Raw genomic sequence first — 25,352 nt, 5'->3', positions numbered from 1 at the left:
ACCGCTGACCCTGCGATTAGTGGACAACCCGCTCTTAATCGGCAAATGTGTCTTACCTCCGACTGATGTAAAAACAGTCCTCATGTGTGACACCCTTAGCTAAAATCAAGTTCTTTGGAGTCTGCTAATGTGGTGCCACCTTAACTTTGTGAATTCTGTTAGTGAAATCTGCAGATTTTCTGCACATAGTTAGTTCCCTTCCGAGGGAACTCGCACTGCGTCGTTGAAAACGACTCTTTGGGGAACGCTCCTTAGCGTGCGCCTCTGAAGTATGAATGAAACTATTCCAATCTTGATTGGTGTTGCGTCATGACGTAACATGTGACGGCATAACCGGATGCATAAAAGTGACGCCGGCACACATACACATTAGCTTTCGCTCTTCAGCAAGCGCTCTATGTATATTGTTTGTCTTATTTGGTGTTGTTTGTCCTATTTAAAAGAATTATGGCCACCAAGCAGTTCAAGAAGTGCGTGCACCCCTGCCCTCGTTTTATTACGGGTAGGGACACGCACGATTTGTGTGTGAACTGTTTGGGAGCGCAGCACGCACTGAGCAGCTCTCGAGGGATCTGCCTGTGTAAGTTGTGAAGCACTACCCATGAGAGTGCTGCGCCCCGGTTGGCGTGCTTTGATGAGCACGGTCAGGCTCGCGTTCCCCACGGTTCTGGTCCCGCGTCTGTTGAGGCAGCGCGCGATTGAGATCGTGGGGTTCGCAGCGGATCTTGCAGATGAGAATGAGACTGCTGCGGCACTTTCTCATTCTTCATTTGAGGATCCCGAGCCTACTGTGAGTGGTGCAGAAGCCCGCGTCGCGGCTTCTTCTGCCCACGATCAGGTCCCAATGCTCGAGCTCTCTGCTTCCGAGGAAGTGGAAATGCTCAGCATTGATGCGGATCGACCGTGAGCAGCCAAGCACGCCGGTTTTCGGCCAGGCTTTTGAGGAGCTGATTCAGGTTGTGACACGTGCTGTGGCCAGACTTAACATTAGCTGGCCACAAAATGAGCAGGGAACGCACGTCGGAAGCAAATTAGACGAGCATTTCCTGCAGCACGCGTCACAACCCCAGCGCCGGGTTTGCCGTTTTCCCGATCTCCACAAAGAGATCTCGAGATCGTGGGATAAACCACATTCGTCCCGTGTCTCCACCCCCAGTGTGGTCGATTACAGCGATGTTTTAGGGGCACGGGATATGGGCTATGGGAAGATGCCTGGTGTGGAGGAGGCTTTAGCCGGTTACCTCTCTCCTGAGTCGGCATCTTCCCTTAAAACCCCGGCGCTGCCTAGTAAGCCCTGCAGAGATACATCTGCATTAATAAGCAGGGCTTACATGGCGGCAGGTCGGGCTGGTTCGTGCCTGCACTCAATGGCGATTTTGCAGGCGTACCAGGCCGATCTCCTGAAAGATTTAGACGAGGGGAGGGCCAACTCCGAAGATATCGCTGAGTTGCGCAGAGCCGCAGATCTGTCTCTCCGGGCAACTAAAGAGACGGCCCGCGCTATTGGCCGCTCTATGGCAGCTATGGTGACCACGGAGAGGCATCTGTGGCTAAATTTATCGGGAATAAAAGAAAAGACAGAGCTTTTTTGCTTGATGCCCGCTCTCGCCCTCTGGCCTGTTTGGCGACGCCGTTACATCGGTCGTCGACAGGTTTCAGGAGGCGAGGAAACAATCTGCGGCGTTCAAGCAGTTTCTCCCCGTAAATCCAAGTCTAAGTCAAGTAGGGCGGGGCAAACACATCAGCCCCAGCCTTCAGTCAGCTCCTCGCGACCGCGCAGAGCAAAAGGAGAGCGTTCCTCTAGAGCCCCTCCTCCAGGAGCTTGGCAACAGAGGAAACGCTCCCAGCGAAGCCCTCCAGCCAGGGGCCGACCTGAGGGACGTCCTTAAGGCTAGGAGGGTTTCGGGAAGAGGTCCTAACCGGGTGTTAGAACCTCGGAGGGCTGCCCCAGCTGCAGAGCAACCGAGGTTGTTCTCGCAGCGAGTCCTCAGGAAATCGGTGTTGGTTTCCGCCGCCTCTGACGCTCGGGCCACACCAATCTCCAGCTAAAGCACACCGTGCCGTTCAAGCGTCAAAAAATAAAAAACACACATCAATTGTGGTCACAAGCACTGTATCGACCAAATCCTGCCGGTATCCCGCTTCAGGAAGTCGAGAACAGTGCTCTAAAAACACTCGAGACCAGCCTCGAGAGGCTGGTTCCCTTAGTAGATTTTGTAGAGGCATGGAATCATCTTCCCAACATATCTGCATGGGTCCTGCATATAATAAATTCAGGGTACAGACTGCAGTTCGGGCACCGCCCCCAAATTCTCTGGGGTGGTGCAGACTACAGTGGTTCCGAGCAGGCTCAGGTGATGGAACAAGAAGTGCAATCTCTGCTGCTGAAGGAGGCCATAGAACGTGTTCATCATTCAGACAGGGAGTCCGGTCTTTACAGCCGGTACTTTATAGTTCCAAAAAGGATGGGGGTTGAGGCCGATTTTAGATCTCAGAGTTTTGAACCGGTCTCTGAGGAGGTTCAGGTTCAAAATGCTTACTATTCCTGTCATCGTGAGTCAGATCAGATCCGAGGACTGGTTTGTCACGATAGATCTAAAAGACGCCTATTTTCATGTATCCATCCTTCCATGTCACAGGAGGTTCCTGAGGTTCGCTCGGGGCTGAAGCTTACCAATATCGGGTTCTTCCGCTCGCCTAGCACTATCTCCTCGCGACATTCACCAAATGTATGGATGCAGCTCTTGCTCCACTGAGACTTCAGGGCATCCGTATACTGAATTATATCGACGACTGGCTCATTCTGGCCCAGTCTCGAGAAATGGCGGTTCGGCATCGAGATGTCGTTCTTGGCCACATTCGAAGTTTGGGGTTGAGACTCAACACAAAAAGAGTGTGTTACAACCATCCCAGTGCACAACGCTTCTGGCGTTGTGTGGAACTCTGTTACGATGCAGGCATGCATGTCTCCTGCACGTATCGAGTCCCTTATGGCGATGGTGTCCGGGTTAAAGCTAGGCCAGGCCATCACTGTAAAGCAATTTCAAAGACTGCTGGGCCTCATGGCAGCGGCATCCAACATTGTACCGTTGGGCCTTCTACACATGAGGCCCCTCCAGTGGTGGCTGAAAGCCAAGGGGTTTTCCCCAGCGGAATCCATTTCAGTATAATCAGAGTAACGCCGCAGGTGCCTTCGTTCTCTGCTAATATGGAAGAAACCTTGGTTCCTGTCCCAAGGGCCAGTGTTGGGAGCGTCATGTCGCCGAAAACCGCTTCGACAGACGCCTCCCTCACTGGCTGGGGCGCGGTCATGGACGGCCGCTTTGCCAGGGGTCTGTGGCAGGACCATCATCATTCTTGGCACATAAACTGTCTAGAGATGTTGGCTGTGTTCAGGGCTCTGAGGAGCTTCCTTCCAGACATCAAGGGTTACCATGTCCTAATACGCTCGGACAATACATCAGTGGTAGCTTATCTGAACCGACAAGGAGGACTCAGATCGCGCCTCTGTGCAGACTGGCGATCAGATAATTCTTTGGTCCCAAGGGAAAATACTGTCTATCAGAGCAATGTATATTCCGGGGTTCAGAATCAGGGAGCAGACATCCTGTCGAGGCAGGGGCTGAGGCCCGGGGAATGGAGACTTCATCCAGAGGTGGTGAAGTTGATATGGGACAAATTTGGACCATCAGAAGTGGATCTGTTCGCGTCTCGAGAGACGCCCCACTGTCCACTTTGGTTCTCCCTCTCACATCCAGCCCCACTGGGGTTGGACGCCATGGTACAGGCTTGGCCGAGGCTTCGCCTGTACGCATTTCCCCGATCGCTCTGCTCCCGGGAGTCCTGGAAAGGGTCCGCCAAGAGGGCATCAGTCTACTTCTGGTTGCCCCCATGTGGCCGGCCCGAGTATGGTTCTCAGACATAATTTCACTCCTGATAGCTCCGCCATGGCAGATTCCTCTGAGGAGGGATCTGTTGTCTCAGGCGGGGGCACAGTCTTCCACCCTCGCCCAGAGCTGTGGAAACTGTGGGTCTGGCCCCTGAGGGGGTTCAGTACCTAAATGCTGGTCTATCAGCGGGGTGGTTGAAACCATACTTAGCTCTAGGGCTCCGTCTACTAGGAGATTATATGGCCTCAAGTGGAATGTGTTCTCCACTTGGTGTAGAGAACATGAAGTAGATCCAGTTAACTGCCCGGTGGCTTCAGTTCTGGAGTTTCTTCAAGATCGCTTCTCTGTGGTCTCTCCCTTCCACACTCAAGGTGTACGTGGCTGCCATTTCGCGCTCCATGCACCACTGAGTGATGGGCCTCTGGGGAGGCACCAGCTGGTCATTCGCTTTCTCCGTGGTACATGGAGGATGAGACCGTCCAGCCTGGGACCTGGCGGTGGTTCTCGAAGGGTTATCCCTGGCCCCTTCGAACCCCTTCAGTCGGCTTCGCCCAAGGACCTGACGCTCAAGATGGCTTTTCTCTTAGCTATTACCTCTCTAAAGAGGGTGGGTGATCTTCAAGCCCTGGCAGTGACGCCAGCTTGCTTGGAGTTTGCCCCTGGCGGAGTTAAAGCCATTTTACACCCGAGACCTGGCTATGTGCCTAAGGTGCCGCCTAACACGGCACGGTCCACGGTCCTGCAGGCTTTTCATCCTCCACCTCATGTGTCGGCAGAAGAAGAGAGGCTCCATTTGCTCTGCCCTGTCAGAGCTTTGAGCTGCTTACCTCGAGAGGTCCTCTTCTTGGAGGAGGTCGGACCAACTGTTAGTGTGTTTTGGGTCACCTAAGAAGGGGCTCCTGCCTCGAAACAAACCATTAGTAATTGGATTGTTCAGGCTATTATCTCGGCCTACAAGGTGCGCAATTTGCCTTCACCTTTGGCCGTGAGGGCTCATTCAACTAGAGGCATGGCGTCCTCTAGGGCTCTCTTATCGGGAGTACCCCTCCAGGAGATCTGTGAGGCAGCCGGTTGGGCTACCCCGCACACTTTCATCAGGTTTTACAGTCTGCACCTCCCTAGTACGCCTGGCGCACGTGTGCTCTCGTCCTAGCTGAGTGCCTGAGTTCAGTTTCACCCTAGGGCAGGCCTTTTTTCGGTGCGTGGCCTAGTGGGCATTCGTTCCCCAAAGAGTCGTTTTCAACGACGCAGTGCGAAGTTCCCTCGGAAGGGAACGTCTCGGGTTATGACTATAACCCTTGTTCCCTGAGAAGGGAACGAGACACTGCGTCGTCCTGCCACACCCCTCAAGGCCTGAGAGCGGCTTGCTTCATCGCTAGGCTAATGTGTATGTGTGCCGGCGTCACTTTTATGCATCCGGTTATGCCGTCACATGTTACGTCATGACGCAACACCAATCAAGATTGGAATAGTTTCATTCATACTTCAGAGGCGCACGCTAAGGAGCGTTCCCCAAAGAGTCGTTTTCAACGACGCAGTGTCTCGTTCCCTTCTCAGGGAACAAGGGTTATAGTCATAACCCGAGACGTTTTTTGTTAAATCTGCAGAATGTATTTATGAGTTGAGTGTACTACAAACTTAATGACTGCTCAAAGCATTATTAAATTAGCTCAAATATTTAACGAACAATGTATGTAAGGGTCGGAAGATGCGCGGAAATGTATGAATGATGGGTGTAACAAATTCTCATCTGCTGAGTTTTCTGTGAAATTCTCTGTGTACGACTGCGTATGGCCCGAATATGGTTCATTTGTGTTCATATGGTGAAGTTTTTAGAAAAGATGTCTAATAACAAGAATTGACACTTTTCTTCGTGCACCTTGTCACAGTCTTAAGAAATCAATTTCACTATGCCATTCCAATGATAAATGTATTCTGAATGAATTAAACCTTGATGTCAACTGCTAAGATGCCAGGCGCAGGACTCCATTTACTGAACTTGATGTTTGTTTTCTTTCCTCCAGCAAATGGGATGGCAGATCCTCTCAGCTCCACCCCTGGAACGGGCAGCGCCACCAGTCCCAAACTTGAGCCTCCGCCGTCACCCCACGCCAACCGCAAGAAGCACAGGCGGAAAAAGAGCACAGGCATCACCAAACCAGACAACCTTTCTGCAGGGAATGAAGGTAGAATATGCAAAACCTTCATGTGCACACACTTTCAAAATATATGATATATCCAAATGATTGTCAAGTACTGTAAATACACATCCTAGCACATATAACCGTTTAAAAAAAAAGGTCTCTAAGTTGTGTTCACACTGAACGTGATTAAATCGCTAAGGTTCCCAGGCGCTGTACTGTTTGGATGCTATTAGGCGTTCATATTTCTATATTTGACTGTATCAGGTGGGTGGTTCACATGAGCTTCACTGATTACACTCCCATTGGAAGTCGCTGCATGGTGTTTCTGTGCAATATCTCAAGTATGTAATTGATAAACAAAACAACAATGTTAAGACCAACACAATTTTGGGGCAACAGTAACAGTTTCAACAGTTGGAGGTCACGTGCAGTTGTCAAATTTAATAAATAAATTCCACGATTTATTTGGATCCTGCATAATTGCTTGAGTACCATTGGCGGTAACTGCTTTATGTTATCAACACATGTTTAACCAAAAAAAACCATTGTTCAAAAAGCCATTGTTCATATCATGATATATCATGTATGCATTACCACATTAGTTTTATTGCCCATCCCAATGAGAAATAAAGACTCCTAATTGGGAGTTATTGAGGAAACAAAAGCACTTCCCTGGGGCTATTCTGTTGCCAATAGCAGAAATCCATCAACTGGACAGACTCTGTCCATCAGTGACTTTAGTCATTTAGATTTTGTCATATCCATGGAGAGCTAACGTTACACTTTTAAGTCACTCAAAAACACCAAGACTAAGCACCTTAAACAATGTTTGTAGATTGCATACAGGCCAAAAAAATTGTCATTTGTACATTCTTAAAAGACTAATGGCACTTTTCCACTGCACATTACAGTTCGACTCGCATTTCTGAGCTTACATTTCCACTGCAGTTTACTGCCACCTCAATGTGGTTGGGATTATAGGCTGATCGTCATAGTTGCGCCGCTTCTACTGCCGTGGCATCATCTTAAACATGACACAAACTGGTCAAAACAATAACACGACTGCTAGCTGTTAGCTACTATTTCATTGTGCTGAATAAAACAGTTGTAGCATGGTGATTTTACACAAGTGTAACAGTTAAATTGGGCTGGTAGTTTTAGAAGCAATCTTCCAGTAGCTGGTCAACTAAATAAAGTGAAGCTCTCAAGCAGAGTATAGAGTTAGCGTAACAAAACATACCATCCTCCATCGTGGATCAACGCCAGTCCAGGGCACTCTCCCTCCCATTGCTCGCCGGTTTAGATAGCGTCCATTTGGTCAAACCAATCTTAAGAATTTGTATGAATGAGTTTATCAAATTGACATATCTGACAAACAATGTTTGTGTTAAATGGTTAGAGAAAAATATGCTATCATAAAGGAAAAGAAATGCCCCAGAAAATCAAATTCAGGGTGCAAATATTGCTTGTTAAAGTAAAACTTAATTTCTCACTCTGGCATACAGGCCGTGCTGTCTCATTTCAAGAGATAATTATTAGTGTTTGACCAATCATGTGTAAATTCTGTGAAGATATTTAATCTTTTTTGTTGGTGTTTTTCCTCATATTGCTCTGCTGTATCTCTTTTTTCAGAAAATAGCTATTTTGGTAAACATCTAAGAACAGACATTAACTTAATTGTAGTTTTACCAGCTCTAAAATGACCTCCAATGATCCAGCTCAACATTTGTGACTATTTTATCAGTATTACAGGTTTAAAATGACAATGATTTACAACATTACGAGCTCAAGGAATCACAGGCTTTAGCGTTCCCAATTGCTGTACTGAATTGAGGAGCAAGTTAAGGACATTCGCCATACTTAGCGTTTGTTCTGTCTCATTACGCATGGAATAATTGACAGTTCCTCAAGAATACAAGGTCTAACCTTTGATTTTCTTAAACTTGGCTTGGTCATTGATTGGAATAACAGTAACGTCACGGTCAAATATAGGATGAGGTCTTTGTACGAGAAGGGGAATGTGTGTGCGAGCGGAATTTCGTACAAACTTCCATCACAAAGTGTTTTTTTGCCTTTTCACAGTCTGAAAGGTTCTATTAGTGTGTGCTTGTCTGTTCTAGTGAGTGCATGCCGAATACAGACATATTGCTTAAGTATGAAAATCACTCACATGGAGCAAGTTGTATCTGCTGAAGGGAGAGTGTGGGGGGAGATATAAGGGGGTGGTTGGATCCTTGAATAAATTGCTATCAGTTTATCTCATTTACGAAGCAATCAAAACCCCTGAATGCTGGCAGAAATCGAATTTTAGCTATTGTGAAGCATCATAAATCAAATGTGCTGTCGCTCCGTTAGAAAGTGAGGGAACTTTTTTTTGTTTGGCTTCTTGTGCGAACGTCTCCGTCGATCTCTGAAGACTGTTCGGTATATTTTACTGCTCGATTTTCAAAAGAAAATCTTTTTAGACCACCGGGCAGTCAATGACTTTTACACCGAAAAATCCACAATTAAGATATTCTGATATATTTGGACAACTAAATGAATTGTGAAAGGAAATAATGTGCCTGTAGGTAGAATTGGGAAGTTTTATTATTGGTTTGTCCGGACGGTTTGTTTCATTAAACTTAATTCTTTTAAATTCCTCTACAGTTACAATTTAAATCATTGGTAATTAGAATACAGTTACATTCAAAAAGTATTTATATTACTGAAGAGATTACTTTGCATTTTATTGTCATTTATTTAATTGAATATTTAGTCCTTTCAGATGGAAAACATTTATACATATAAATCATGTGATCCAAAGTGCATTTGAACAGCAGTGAAACAATTTCTAAATATCAAAAAATCCTTGAAATATGATCAAATTGATAAATCTTGTTTTAGAAACAACACTGCATAAGATATTTAGGTTTATCAGATTATGTGTATTTTGTCTTATGTACTGGCAGAGTTTTTATAGTCAAAGCAAGTGAATTATATATATATAAAATATAATATATAAAAATCCATATAGGGTGATTCTGACGAAACCTGTCCTGGCCACATTTAACCCCAAATCAACACATACAAAATTGATTTGGGGTTAAATGTGACCAGGACAGGTTTCGTCAGAATCCCCCTATATGGGTTTTTCAATAACACTGATTAGAATAACGTGGCTAATGTCTGATATAATGTTGATATACATTTATGCCTAATCTGTATAATACAATATGATATGTATAATACATCAAAGTACTTCGTATTTTGTCTGTAACAAGAAAGCTCCCTGGAGCCTCCTTTGAAGTAAAATATAACATGATCATTGTGCATACCACAGTACATAAACATATACAAATGCACATACATATATTTGTAAGTTGTAATTGTTGTGTGGGTGTGTTTACGTCTCGTTATGTTGTTTGGGTGCATTTACCTTCAATGCATTGTTAAAAGTCTGATACTTGCAACATAAAAGAGCATCTGTGTATATAAGGGGTGTTATTGTTTACACTGTGTGTGCGTCTGAATACATTCTCTCCTCCTCAATATTTGGCCCGTATCCCCCCAGGCCTCTGTCAGTAATGGGCGCATGCTGATTGCTCTAATACAGGTTAGGAATATTGCCTTTAATGATGTGTAAAATGAGCAAACGCCACCGCTGACATTTACAGATGGCACAGGCAGGCCCGGTTCCTCCCAACTGCCCGTTAATTCTTATACACCAGCTAGCAACTCTATACGCCCAGACCTGGTCTTTGTACCAGTGCACATGTGTTGGATTCAAGATTGTGCTTGTCACCTTTTGGAGTTTGGAAAGCAACACCCAAGCACACACACCTTCACTTAGAGCCCTCGCGGCTGGTGCTGATTTGATGGATTTGCCGTTGTGTGGCCGTTTGCTCTGACAGAATAGCAATCGGCTAACACTGGCAGGTCCAGATGTGGTACTGGAGCTGGGGTCTGACCCAGAGGGTGTTTAGGGTGGAGCATCTGCCTCGATTAGATGTGATTTATTTTTTAGCATTCCTTTATAGCTCTCTCTCTCTCGCTTTGTGCTAATTTGTGTTGATTTTTTTTGCTTCTTAGGTTGCTAAAGGGACAGTATGTTTAAGTAAAGACAATGTGAAATCAAAATTGGCACCATTTACTTTCTTATTAAATGTGTGTGGATTAAAATGCATGATTTTACAGCTCACATTATTTAAAAGGAAAAAAGTTGTTGATAGTTTTTTCTTATTCCTAAATATATATACTGTATACATGTGGTATATGCTGTATATATGCAGGATGTACAGTATATGTACAATATATATATATGTATGTACATACAGCATATATGCAAAACCATTCATCTGGTGAATATATAGGCTATAAAAAACTTCAATTGGTAAATTCGTACATATAGAGCATTGTAAATCTCTGTAATATTAAAATAAGAGTGTGTATATGGGGTTGTTTATGTGGCTCCCACATAATTTTTCTGGTTATTATTGGGATTTTGGTTGCACTATGAACTGCTTTTGGGATTTTATTCATTTTGAACTCTTGTAGCCTTTATGTCTGTGCAATTCACACTAAGGAACCACTAGAATGTTTGTTTTTATCATCATCACATAAACCGATTTTAATAACTATCGGCCAATTAATCGGTTATGCCTTTTCCATTACCTTAATTATTGGTGTCTGCAAAATCCACTATCCCTTGACCTCCACTGTATGTTACATTTATTGAATTTAAATGTGTTGTAGGGTTAACATAATTACATTTACATTTTTTAAACTATTATTTACATTTACATTTATGCATTTGGCAGATGCTTTTATCCAAAGCGACTTACAGAGCCCTTATTACAGAGACAATCCCCCTGGAGCAACCTGGAGTTAAGTGCCTTGCTCAAGGACACAATGGTGGTGGCAGTGGGGTTCGAACCAGCAACCTTCTGATTACCAGATTATCAGTTATGGTGCTTAGACCACTACACTAGCCAATCAGGAATGAACCCCTAATAAAGACATTTAGTCACATTATTTCAGGATGTTTCACAATCCACAGATTTCCAAAGATTTTGGAAATATTGTGGACAACAAAGACCATTAATGGCAGGATTTCAAACATGGTCTGTTTTGTTCTATATATAGTTATGTCTGAATTAGACGTCTTAAATATGAAGTAGCTAATGGTGAATGTCTTTAGTGTTATATACATTTACATATACTTTTTAAAATAGCCTCAGCATAGTTTCTAGATTAGAACAATGATTTATGGATAGAGATAAAAAAATATTCAAAAATATGTACTTTTTACATCTTCAGAGGGCATTAAATCTATCAAATTTCAGAACTTACACATAGCATTTTAATGAAACTAATAACATTGCATGTTAAACCGATTCACTGAAATTATAATTTGAGTTTGCTGCTTATCAGCTAAAGTACATCGTAACAGTTTGGCTTGTCTTTTTTCTGTGTTTGCGAGTTGCTGACATCAGAAACAGATCGTAATAATGTATTTCTTTTTTCTTTTTTTCCAAATTGAAATTACCTGTTGTAATGGCTAATTTATCAGATGGCCAGCCAACAGAATAATTGCCTGTGTTCACATGCAGAGGTGGATAATCATTGGACAGTGGAATGCTAGATAATTATGTTGGTGTACATTATCACAGACAGCAGAAAGCCTACTGTATCACAACAGCCAAAATGTTATCCAAATGAATGCTAATGCTTCCGTGATTCAAAAATATACTCAATCTACTCAAATGTATACAGTAGCATTCTAGTACTGGAAGGTGTTTGCACAATATTTGCAAACAAAACTAAATGTTTAGAGTGCTTTGGGTCTTTAGAAATGAAATATGATCCTTGATCAGAAAATGCCCAGCAAAATAACTTTGATGGTAAATGGTCTTCACTTATATAGCGCTTTTTTTAACCTTAGCGGTTACCAAACTGCTTTACACTGTGTCTCATTCATACACACACTCATACACCAATGGCGGCGGCAGAGCTGCCATGCAAGGCGCTAACCTGCCATTGGGAGCAACTTGGGGTTCAGTGTCTTGCCCAAGGACACTTCGGCATGTGGAGTCGTGTGGGCCGGGAATCGAACCGCCAACCCTGCGATTGGCAGCCGACCCGCTCTACTACCTGAGCCAGAGCTGCCCCATGACATTATTTACAATAACACGCTTTACAATTGGGATTCATGTTATTTAACACATTAGGTATTGTTTACTGTATTTTGTTAATCTTGATGTTAATTTCATTTCATATATACAATTTCATTGTTAGCTCATAGAGCATCAGCTATTATTTACATATACACATTTTAAAGTATATCTAGAAAGTAACATAAAACTAATAAATGCTGTTAAAGTATTGTTCATTGCTACTTAATATTAACTGCGGTGTTACTAATTATATACAACTTTTAATGATTAAATGTAATTGAATATGTAAACAGTAACATTAATGAAGATTAATCAATTCTGTAAAAGTATAACCAGAATTAGAGATTAACCCCCTAAATTATGTGAACTTTAATTCGATTTTTGAAGACCTAGAGACCTTTGTGCAATATATGTTTTCACATCGTGGGTTGTGAACTTAGTCTTACGTTGGAGGTTGAGGAGGCATGAAATGTAAACAAAGAAGAGAGAGCAACAGGGGTGGCAGACCTTCACCCTTTAGTCCTTGATTTAGACACAAAGCTCCTGGCTCTGTATTGATCTCTGACCTGGAGTCAAGTCCCGTGAATAAATCGGATAATTGAGGCGGGTGTCAACCTAATTGGATTGTTGCTGTTAGCTTGAGGCCATGTAGTGTAGTGAAGTGAATGGGAGTCTTTTACAATGATATGCATGTGTTGAGCAGAACAGTTCAAATCCTCATATGGAGATTATTGATTGGAGCGGAGTAGACAAAGATCTATATACTTTACATTAAAGATGAATCACTGCCTTAAGACCCTACTTACATTGTTATTTTATAAGGCTTATTTTGCTTTCAGAAATAGTCTAGGGCTGGGTGGGATGTAAGTATATATCGTGCAATGGTAGCATTCAAGATTTAAAGATTATTTCCTTTATTTATACGTGAGAGCACATCATTTTGAGTCTATATATTAACTGTTTTGTGTCTTTTGCTTTTATGTTAAACTCAGGTTTAACATAATGTGATGCTGTACTTTATAAATAGTCTTTTGTTCTGCAGCCATTAAGTTTAAAAAAGGACACCTTTCAATGATTTAATTCACTAGATAGTCTTGTCTATAAAAATGCCTATATTGTGAGTGCTGTATATACTATTACATGATGTTAAATGTGATAAGAAAAAATTATAATTGGCCATACCGCCCACACACTGTTGTTCCACATTCTGAGGAGCGATTAGTAAAAGGAATAATTTAAGGGTGTTGCCACATGACCTTTTAATTTCTCTTATAATAAGACCTCAATAGTGTTGTAATGATCGTTTACAGTGGGTATGAATAAATGGTTTTATGTTGTGCTTTTTAAAACAAACAGCCCATTTTTCCTAGTAAACAACTGCAGTGATTGAATCTGTGAACTTATTTTTGCCTTTTTGGCTTGTTTTCACTATTAAACCCCATTATACTCACGTGTGTGATCATCGTCATTCACATATCAAAGTAATCATCATTTTGCGATAAATGATGTACAAATTGCAGGAATGATGGTCTATTTTTCACCTCTCGCCCCTCATTTGAGCTCCGTAGGAACGTTGCTTGTGCTCACATGCTTTTTTGCGGTGTGGAAATTACTGTGACCAGAATGATTAACCCACATTATATTCTATTTAGGCAGCTGCAATAATAATGAGTCTTCACTGGTAATGAGATAAGTACTCTAATGGATGTATTTACCTTTTTTAATCACTTGGATTTTACGATGCTGATGAACAACAGCAACTGACACTAAATGCAAAAACTCATAATGCTCTTTGGATTTTGGCCATTTACATTTTTTTATTTATATCAAATTAGATCTAACAGCTGATTTTTCATGTTATGTGTGTGTGTGTGTGTGTGTGTGTGTGTGTGTGTGTGTGTGTGTGTGTGTGTGTGTGTGTGTGTGTGTGTGTGTGTGTGTGTGTGTGTGTGTGAGCGTGTATTTATCACTTTGTGGGGACCAAATGTCCCCATAAGGATAGTAAAACCCGAAATTTTTGACCTTGTGGGGACATTTTGTCGGTCCCCATGAGGAAAACAGCTTATAAATCAAACTAAATTATGTTTTTTGAAAATGTAAAAATGCAGAAAGTTTTCTGTGAGGGTTAGGTTTAGGGGTAGGGTTAGGTTTAGGGGATAGAATATAAAGTTTGTACAGTATAAAAACCATTATGTCTATGGAAAGTCCCCATAAAACATGGAAACACAACATGTGTGTGTGTGTGTGTGTGTGTGTGTGTACAGTATACACCGATCATCCACAACATTAAAACCACCTGCCTAATATTGTGTAGGTCTCCCTCGCGCCACCAAAACGGCACCAACACGCATCTCAGGATAGCTTTCTGGGATGATCTTCTTCTCACCACAATTGTACAGAGCGGTTATCTGAGTTTGAACCAGTCTGGTCATTCTCTGTTGACCTCTCTCATCAACAAGGCATTTCCATCCACAGAACTGCCGCTCACTGGATGTTTTTTATTTTTGGCCCCACTCGGATTAATTCTACAGATTGTTGTGTGTGAAAATCCCAGGAGACCAGCAGTTACTGAAATATTCAAACCAGCCCATTTGACACCAACAATCATCCATGTGATTAATCAGCCAATTGTGTGGCAGTAGTGCAGTGCATATAATCATGCAGATATGGATCAGGAGCTTCAGTTAATGTTCACATCAACCATTAGAATGGAGAAAAATGTTGATCTCAGTGATTTTGCCAGATGGGCTGGTTTGAGTATTTCTGTTACTGCTGATCTCCTGAGATTTTCACACACAACAGTCTCTAGAATTGACTCCAAATGGTAAAAAAACAAAAAACATCCAGTGAGTGGCAGTTCTGTGGACGATAGGCCGATACAATGCCGATCACACAATTTAATATAGTAAATTACAAACATAAAATTGCAACAAAAAAATATATATATATATAATAGACTCTTATTTAGCACTATATTTACTCAATTTCACACAAAACTAAAAAAGTATATTTAATTTTAAATGGTAGATAGCATTTTCTTCAGATTTCTGTTTAGTCAGAAAATGTTAGTAATTTATTTGCACATAAAGAAATAGTTAATATATTAGGATGAAGGAAATAACAGTACACACTGTAGTCCAGCAACACTGGATGGCATGTGAGCATTAACAGTTGCATTTACACAAACAACACAGAATCAATCCAACTGTACATACAGTGCATAGTGAATAAGATATTTACTTATAGCACACATGAAGCACTTTTATCTTGGGCTGCATCCAAAAACGTAGGAAGCTGACTTGCTTCCTTGCTTAATCAGTTAATGGCTTAACTGACATCTGTTTTGAATGAACGGAACTCTTTAAGGAAACTGGTCTCCAAACAGTTTGAAAAGCACCTTATTTTCATTGTACATCCGTATACAGCCTCCGGAGGCAGCATTTTCCTGGTTTCGTATGCAGCCTCACGCACTCGTGCGGATTCAGCGCGAGCAGCAATCTCCTGACATTTTACATGGCCTGGATCGCCTGCTTGTGTAACATGGAGTGACCATCATGATTTGAGAATCAGAGGAACTTTTAATCCTGATCCTTATCAAAGATTTTGATTCGGGCTGATAAAATACACTCTTCAGAGGAAGATATTAGATGAGTGATCAACGGAAAGTAAATGCTGGATTTTCGTGTGGCTCGTGAATTGCATCTTATTAAACGAGATATCTGCATTGCAAATGTTATATAATAGAAGTTGTGTTGATATTTGCCTTTTATCATTAGAAAAGTTACAAGGAACTGTTGAGGGGAGAGTGTTAGAATACGTGCTTTAGAGGTAAATAAATGAGCGCACAATATGCTGGATCTGCTGAAGTTTTGTGAGGTTTGTTTATTACATCTGTTTAAATGAGATATGTGCATATTTGCAGATGGTATATGATATTACTTTTATTGATTTTTGCCTTTTTATCTTTAGACAAGACAGTTAAAAGTTACATGGAATTGTTGAGGAGAGAGAGGGAGAATGGAAAAGACGAGCACTTTAACATTATTAGCTCAAGCACGTCTGCCGCGGCTCTGATTTGCGGACCATTTAAATGAGACTGTTGCACTCTGGTCTATTATTGTAGTAACACGATGGCCCATAACAACAAAACTAACCGTGACTGGTAGTTTGCATGTCTGAAAAAAACAACCAAACGGAAATGTCAGAATATCGGCCGATTTATCCCAAGGACCATTATCCCTTTGTCAAATCCAGTGTTGAATAAAAGCAAGCCGTGCCTAAAAAATCGAGCCGTTCATCAATCCTAGGCATTGGATACATGTAACAAGGTTTGTTATGTGACAGATAAGGAGGAAGCGGGAGCCGGTTTCCACAGTCCACATAAGTCAGAGTTTGTTAACAAAATAAAAGAAAACTCTTATCAGCTTCACACTCAAAACAAAAGTCTGCTTTTCAGCATAAAAGTTAAGACAGATCAGCTTTTCAGCACAATACTCTATAATACAGATAATGGGAGAAGCAGCCTCTTTTGTGCAATTCTTTCCGCTCTCTCTGTGGACTGGGTCATCTTTTATCTCCCCTGTCTCTCACTGCGAACATAGAAATGGTAATTAATAGCAATTAATCTCAGTTAGAACTCCTTTCCGCTTTCTCTCCAGACAGGTGCTCTACCATGCCCTCACCTCCACAATACTTGTATAAAATGTAGACCCGGCATTGACTTTTCGAACAGAACCAGACCGAGCCATCATTCTTCGGAACTAGCACCACCGGGCTGGCCCAGTCACTGTGGGATTCTTCTTTTACCCCATATCTAGCATGGCCTTTAATTCTTCCCGAACCACTTTTTTTGTGTTTGGGTAATCGGTAGGAATGACTGCATACCACTACCCCTGGGGTGGTTTCGATATGGTGCTCTATGAGATTTGTAGATCTGGGAAGATTCAAGAACACATCAGAGAATTCTCCTTGAAACCTGGCAACCTCCTTAACTTGTGATGGTGAGAGGCGGTCTCTGCAAGTTCCCGGGGTAACTCGATCGATGGCTTTTAAGTTCACCTCCTGTCCGAGCTCCTCCCTCTCCGGAACCACTATCGCCAAAGTCACAGGGACCGCCTCACTCCAATTTTAGGAGACTGAGGTGTTAAATGTGATGTGCTCCACCTATATCCGTTCGTTTAACCTCCTAATTGATTTCCTCAACTTGCCGTGTGACCTCAAAGGGCCCTTGCCACTTGGCGAGTAATTTAGAGCTCGATGTGGGGAGTAATACAAGGACATTATCTCCCGGTGCAAATTCCTGTGGCCGATTACCCCTATTATACAGCCAGCTTTGACGTTCTTGAGCCTGAAGCAAATTCTCCGGTTTTAATTGCCCCAGTGTGTGGAGTTTTGCTCTCAGGTCAATAACGTATTGAATAAAATTTTTGCTGTTTGATGGTCCGTTCTCCGAATTTTCCCCAGCCAGTGGGGGAGAGCGGAGAAGGTTTTGGTTGTACGTGATAGGGGAATCCGTTTTGGGCTAGGAATTCCCCATTTCCGGGGAACAGGGACAGGATGAGTGGAAGGACAGTGGGAGGGAGGAGAGAAAGAAAGAGAAGAGAAAGGGCTCCCTGGCCCCCGAATACGCCACCATATGGTCCTCAGCCAGCTGGACCGCCCCAGTCAGCGATGCTGGTCGGTGGCACCGAACCCACTCCACTGTCCCTTCCGGTAGCCGGGAGATAAACCGTTCCAATACCACCAGATCGAATACCTCCTAGATGCTGCGATCTTCGGCAGGTGTCACGGAGCTGTCGAGTGAATGCAAGCGGGCGACCAAGCTCGCCAAGTTTCAATGAGCGCCGTGTTGGCGTTGTTGCTCTGGGCTTCGGCTGACCCATTGCAGGATGGCTTTCTTCAGATCTTTGTGCACCAGGAGGTTGGATGCAGGTAGTTGGTGGGCCGCGAGTTGGGCTTCCCTGGACAACAGTGGCACAAGTCGCGCCACATATCCCTCTCAGCTCTCACTGCAAACACAAACAGCTGTTAGAGATAATTTCCCACATGTGTCAATCCTTACAGTTCTTCCTCTCGCTCTGTTGCTCTCCACAGATGTATTGTGGCAGAGGAAGCCTTAATTAGACAATGCAAAAAGTGGTTAAGGACTCAATATATTGGTTTTTTTATTCTCAAAACATTGAAGAAGCCTACAGTTGACATCAATCAGTTTTGCATTGAGTTCATCAGTGTGTCCAGTTCTCAGTATGCATTCTTGCATTCCGTCTGCCCTATTTTTTATTGTTGTTACATGTGCATGTCTCAGACAGACATTATATACTGTGTATGTATATATATATATATATATATATATATATATATATATATATATATATAATCACATTTTTCAATAAAATATAATATACAGTATATCACAAAAAATTTAAAAAATGTGTATTACGACTACATTGGTCGATATTTAAGTCAACATTGTTTGAAAGTGACCTTATTTTACCTTAATTACAACATTAATGACATAATTCTTTGTAATCTTACATCAAAATGTAATAACTTGCTCCTCCTCTGAAACGACTTTCCTTTTTGACTGATTTCAACAAGCCCTCCTTTTTTTTTAACCCCTCCCATTCAACCACCTACTGTATCATACACAGACTAATTGTTTTGATCTAATCAATTCCCCATGGATAAGTCCCACCCCTGTATTGTGCTGGGTAGCCCCACCCACATTGAAATGTTATGACTGTGGTAACTGTATATTAAACATTAAAAATGAGATTTCAGATTTCTCAAAGTAAAGTTTTATAGTGACTTTATTTAAACCCATCACAATGTTTGTGTGTTTCAGAGCAAGAGGAGTCCTATGAGTTCATCATAGTGTCCCTAACGAGTCAAATGTGGCACTTTGAGGCATCTACGTTTGAGGAGAGAGAACTTTGGGTGCAGGCCATAGAGAGCCAGATATTCGCCAGTCTACAGTCCTGTGAGAGCAGCAAGAATAAGGTAAGATTATATTACATTCATGAAGGTACTGCAGAAATAGATTTGTATGTGTCACTATGGGTGAGAAAGCTGTGTTTGGAATGATTACTCCACCTCCTAAACCAATGATTTTAGTCTCTTTGTGAGAGTTGGTTTGCCAATGTGGATGAAGCAATGCACCATCTGTTATTGAGAGAATGTTGCTAGTTTTGTAAACATGCAATATATTTCTGTTCCTTCCACATGTGCAGTCTCGATTAGGAAGTCAGAGTGATGCAGTGACCATCCAGTCCATTAGGAATGTGAGGGGAAACAGCTTCTGTGCTGACTGTGATGCCCCCAGTGAGTAAAGCATGAAATCTAGTTATGTCTGTTAGTCTTTCCTTCTGTTATAGTTATTCCTCCTGTTTCCACAAACTGCCTAAGAATATAACTCCATGCCAAATAGGTATGATTTAAAAGGTTTAGTTCATCCCTCGTGTCATTTCAAACCAAATTTGATTTATGTGACATAATGGAGTGGTGTTGGCGTAGTGGCTAAAGCACAGGGCTGTTAATCAGATGGTCACTGGTTCTAACCCCATGGCCACCACCATTGTGTCCTTGAGCAAGGCACTTAACTCCAGGTTGTTCCAGGGGGATTGTCCCTGTAATAATTGCACTGTAAGTCGCTTTGGATAAAAGCGTCTGCCAAATGCATAAATGTAAATGTAAATGTATAATGACAAAAACATTTGAAAACCACCATAAAGGTAATTGACTCGACTCATGCACCACACATTCCAAGTCTTCTGAAGCCATTCAATCATTATGTCTGATGAACTGAATTAATTTTAAGTCGTTATTCACTCTCAAATCAAATCTCAATTTTTAATGTGCTAAAACCAAATATGGTGGCTACATCGCTAATGTCTAATCTCATAGCCGAAATGTATCCATTATGCCAGCAGCAGCAGGTTGAATTCCTTAAAAGTCAATTTTGATGTGGCAAACTGAAAACGAATCGTCCCCAAACCCCTTTTCTTTGCAGATCCAGACTGGGCCAGTCTGAATCTTGGTGCTCTGATCTGTATTGAGTGTTCCGGGATGCACAGGAACCTCGGAACTCACCTGTCCCGTGTACGATCTCTAGATCTGGACGACTGGCCGGTAGAGCTCAGCATGGTGATGACGGCCATCGGGAATGCCATGGCCAACAGCGTGTGGGAGGGCTGCGTGGAAGGATACACCAAACCCAGTGTAGACAGCACCAGGTGAGACTAGTCACAGTTGCCTGACCAAAGTCAAGACAAGCTTTATTGTTATTCAACGATATGTGTTCATAGGGGAAAAAAATTTGCTTTCCTAACATAAAGTACTAGGTATTTGCAGATAACCTTGCGTGTAAATTTTAATCTACATAATATTTTTGAAAGTTGATATGTTTAGGTTCTCATAAAAGGCATTGAACGTCGTTGTCTTTGTGGACAGATACCAAAGTGCTAGCTTAACCTACTAGCCTTGTTATCTTAAATTAGTTTAAAATGGATTATTGATTAGTTCTACATTTATTGATCACTATGTGTGTTCCCTGGTAATCGAACCCATAACCTTGAAGCCGCTAGCGCCATACTCTACCAGTTAAGCTACAGGATTGGACTTTTTATTCCTGTAGCTCAACAGGTAGAGCATGTCACTAGCAACGTAAAGGCTGTGGGTTTGATTCCCAAGGGGACATACAGTATGTACTATGTAGATAAATTAAAGTCTCTTTTGATAAAAGTGTCTGTCAAATCCATTAATGTAAATCTTGCACAATGACATGCATGAAGAAAGCGATGTAGCTGCTTAGTCGGCTGTGGAACATGACTGCTTTGATGAGGTATACGTTAGGCTCTTAGTTTAGATTATGGAAGCCCGTAACATTTGTTGGCATTATTCAAGCAAGCACTACATGAAGTGTCAGTAACTTGATCAATGACTGGATAGTGACAAATTCCTCACCCAATCATTGGTCCATTAGTGCTTTTTGAAGAAGATGAGAAATGTTTCAGGAGATAATGCCTGTAGTAAATCGGGTCTATAGGCTATTGTCTGTAGCCGTTCACCTGTTCTGGTTCCAGGCAATGTTTTTGAGGTGTCCCATTTCCAATCTGTCTAATGACCTGTAAAAAAGGGTGTTTTTGGTGGAAATTAAGGACACGATTACAGTGCCAAACCACTCCCCTTGGGGCTGAATTGAGAGCCCCTAATGGCTTTGACAGCTATCCATCACTCAGAGGGGGTGTATCAGTCACTCCTGAGGGTATAAATCCAGTCAGACACTTTGACACCACCTGGTCTGTATTTTGTTGTTATACATCATAATGTACAATTTTAATACTAGTCATATTAGCTACTGAACAGTTTCCTTTGTCCATTTGTCCAGCAGTGTTAGGGAGGATGCTTTGAAATTTGACAAATGAGTTCAAATACAGTCAAAATACCATTTTTACAAAATGAGGTAGCTACACACTACATGCTACTTATATAAGATGCTTACTATATTGAAGTGGTTTTGATGGGTGGGCAAAATTGCTGCTATTTAAGGGGTAATATTTTGATCTTTGAAAATATAACTATAACTAAAATATAAACATTTTGGTGAGTGCGTTTGATTATTAGCTCAGTTCACTTAGCTGTAAAGCAGAATGTGCAATTCAATGTTCAAAATTGAAAAATAGCAATCTAACGTTTTTTTCTCAATACACTGCTACTAGTTGAAATAAATAGCTTGTTGCTGGGAAAGCTACACTGCTTTGCAAACAGCTGAGCTGCTGTCATGCTACTTAAAAATGTTGTTGAAAAAATTAGCTATGCTACTTTTAGCTAGTTGCATCCCCCAAAACTCCTTGAAAGGTAGGCCTGTTTATTGTAGTATATAGTAAATTCTTGAGGTCCACATTATTAAAGTTGTTGTTAATGTTGTTGTACATTATTAATGATGTTGTAAGTGAACTTTTTTAAAATTTTTATTAAATGACATGCAGAAAACTTCCTTATCACCCGTCAGATCATTGATATAGGTGCCATGTAATATCACACATGATTCTGGATCAGCCCTAAGCTCGGTAGAACGCGGCAAAATAGGTGGCTGTGGTCAGATAATTTCTTTAGCCAATCAGAAGACTGTCTGCCTGTCAATCATTGTGCACATTTACAGGGCAACCCATATACGCACGTATAAGTGCTAGTATGGTGTCCTGCTCCTGAGAAACGCTCGTGGTCGGACGGCGAAATTACTCCCCGCCCTCCACCTGCTGTAATACAATGGCTTCCTTGTGCGTGTGTCTTTGGAGTGCGGGTTTTGGAAAGAGGGGTGTGCCTAATCAACGGCTGAGTCCAGTGGAAGTTCCTTAATTTTGCCTGATAACAATAGCCAAAAATTACTTTCATGCTGATAACTGATATGATGGCCAATAATTTAAATCTATCTAGTTTCATTAAAAAGATTACTGTGTGAATTTGTTAGATGCACCAACCAAAATTTTGTCTGATAACAAAAGACGGTAATTATTTAACTTTTTTTGTATAGCTGATAACCGATATGATGGCTGTTACAATAAATCTATACTCTTTTGCAAAAGAGAATACAGTGTAAATGTGTTAAATGCATCAACAAAAATTTGGGCTGATAACCAAAGACGATAATTACATTTATGGTATAACCAATAAACTATATGATGTCTGATGCTATAAATCTACACTGTTTCACAAAAGAGAATACGGTGTGAACCAATGCATGATATGACTGTGTACCAATCATATCATGCATCTATAATTAATTGTGTTGTTCTTTTATATACTGAGTGTTTTTAAAGTGGTGGTTACTATTATCATTACAAGATATTAGTAAAATTATGTATCTATTTCACTTTGATTTTATACGATTCTCTCTGGCTATTCTATTCTATAATCAAGCTACAGTGGGTTTTTGCATAGTCGAACTACTGGAAATCTGTCCAAGTATACACAATGCATAATCGATTATTTGAAGAAACCACATCAAATACAGCAGATTAAATAAATGTTTTGTGTCATTCAGAGCATGGATGCACACAACGGTGAGGCCAATTGTGGTCTGGTTAACATGCATTCATGCTGAATGAAGCTAAGCTACAATCGCTGTTAGTGACCGACATTTTAAAAAGACAAGTGACTGTTTTAGTCCAAAGGAAATCAAACATTTAAAGTGCATGTAAATGTGTACTGAGTGAAGTGACCTGGTTGTAAGACCGCGAAAGGATTTCCCCCAGTGGAGAGTGTGAACAAAGATGTAACAACTGCCTTACAAAATTGTGCATACCAGAGATAGTGTGTAAAAGGAGATAGCCCCTTTCGATTTGCCCTCCACCTGCCCCCCCTTCTCTCTCTCTGTCTTCATTCTTCTCTCTCTCGGTCTTCATTCTTCTCTCACTCACTGGCGAGTGATGTCTCACAGTTATCTATTGAGTGGTTGGCGGGCTGCAGCCGAGTGCCTTTGACTTGATGAAAGATTATTGATGCTGATATCCCCCTCACACTTGAGTCGTCAGGACTGGCTCATCGCCGGAGGAGGGAATGTTTTTCATTGTCAGGAGAATCTGATGGTTCATGGCTTCCTCCATTTCTCCTGTTCTCTCGTTTGCTCACTCATTCTCCCACTCTTTCGGACATAACTGAAAATCTCATTACCGTCATAACTGATTTTCCTTAGCCAAAGAATAATGGCAACAACATGGTGGGTGTTGAGATCTCACATATATTCAATATATATAGTTATCAGGGCAGAATATGCCCTAAAAGTGACAATAATTACTAGGTAATTTGTTGCATGAAGTCTTAAACACCTCATTAATTTAAAGTTTGAGTTTTGTGGATTTCAGTTTCTGTTTACCTTGAGGCAATCTAAATGCTAGGATACTCCATTTAGGTGGTATTTCATCTATATTTAAATAATTTTTCCTATTCCAGTTCAATATCTAGAGACAATATGGAAGCTTATTGTAGCATGATTTCCCCAAAAAGTGCAAGCACTGTGGCACTATGAAAACGTTGATCAGTGTCTTTTTTTGTTGTTGAGAATCACACCAGCCCATTACTGCAACAATGTCTGAACCAATCACAGGAGTTTGGGGCGGGAACACATATTTGTGCAACCAATGGCAGATAGGGGAGTGTCCCGTGAAACCTGTTTGAAAACAATTATTATTTTAGCAGTTCCAGACTAGTGGCACAGAAATGACAGACATCACATTCACAGTTGACAAAAATGAAATTGACTTTTATAACGTAGTCTTTCTTTTATGGGAAAACAGAGCAAAAATATTGATGACTCATCTTGCACTCACAGGCATACTCAGTGTTTTTGTCTAATAAAATGATTTCTCGAATCAGAATGTCTCGCTTTTTACCAAAAGCAAGTGGCAAAACATGGTTCACAGATGAATCGTAAACAAAAGGCTTTTGGCTGTTAAAAAGGTCCAGCCCCAACTTTCTGTTTCAATAACAAATACGTCAACGAAAGAAATCTGCATCTGTCAAGCCATTTCAAGGGGTCTTTACATTTACATTTCTGCATTTGGCAGATGCTTTTATCCAAAGCGACTTACAGAGCCCTTATTACAGGGACAATCCCACCGGAGCAACCTGGAGTTAAGTGCCTTACTCAAGGACACAATGGTGGTGGCTGTGGGGATTGAACCAGCAACCTTCTGCTTAACAGTTTAGTGCTTACAACTCCAAGAAAATCATTATACATTTCAGTTTTTGTGAAGCATTCAAAGACTCCTAAAACCTTTATTCAAACCAAAGAAGATAACTAAAATCGCAACAATCATAGTCCGAGTTACGTTATCAAAGTTTGTTTCTGGTTCACGTTGGTCATTCACACATGGTTATGAATGGGCCATTTGGTCTGTCAATTATACATGTATCATCAAAATGTTGTTTGACATCAGTGCGATGAGTAATAGGGCTCATTTTACCGTAGTGAGTTCAGGCAGGATTGATTTAACTCTCATCATGGAGGTGAAAACTAACAGCTGAGTGAGATTGACACGTCTCAGTGTTTTCTGAGCTCATTTGCTGCCATGATGACTAATTTAAACCCCATAACACAAGCCATGTGCTTCTTTAATGGACTCTGGTTGACTGCTAATGCATTTTCTCTTGAGCTAAACAGAAAT

General features: G+C 41.6%; 1 protein-coding gene across 2 annotated transcripts in view; it reads left to right on the top strand.

Annotated features, from left to right (window-relative positions):
- Positions 1 to 25,352, top strand: part of agap3 (ArfGAP with GTPase domain, ankyrin repeat and PH domain 3) — a 199,711-nt gene that overhangs the window by 158,371 nt on the left and 15,988 nt on the right. For both annotated transcript variants that reach the window (XM_052114451.1, XM_052114450.1), the window contains exons 13-16: positions 5,915 to 6,076; positions 19,034 to 19,188; positions 19,419 to 19,509; positions 20,198 to 20,420. In XM_052114451.1, the coding sequence (XP_051970411.1) occupies positions 5,915 to 6,076; positions 19,034 to 19,188; positions 19,419 to 19,509; positions 20,198 to 20,420 (631 nt within the window). The remainder of the gene's footprint in view (positions 1 to 5,914; positions 6,077 to 19,033; positions 19,189 to 19,418; positions 19,510 to 20,197; positions 20,421 to 25,352) is intronic.

Source organism: Xyrauchen texanus, chromosome 42, assembly GCF_025860055.1.
Source record: "Xyrauchen texanus isolate HMW12.3.18 chromosome 42, RBS_HiC_50CHRs, whole genome shotgun sequence".
In the NCBI taxonomy this organism is placed as follows: Eukaryota; Metazoa; Chordata; class Actinopteri; order Cypriniformes; family Catostomidae; genus Xyrauchen; species Xyrauchen texanus.
The sequence above is the reverse complement of the archived record's forward strand: the minus strand, read 5'-3'. Positions and strand labels throughout refer to the sequence as shown.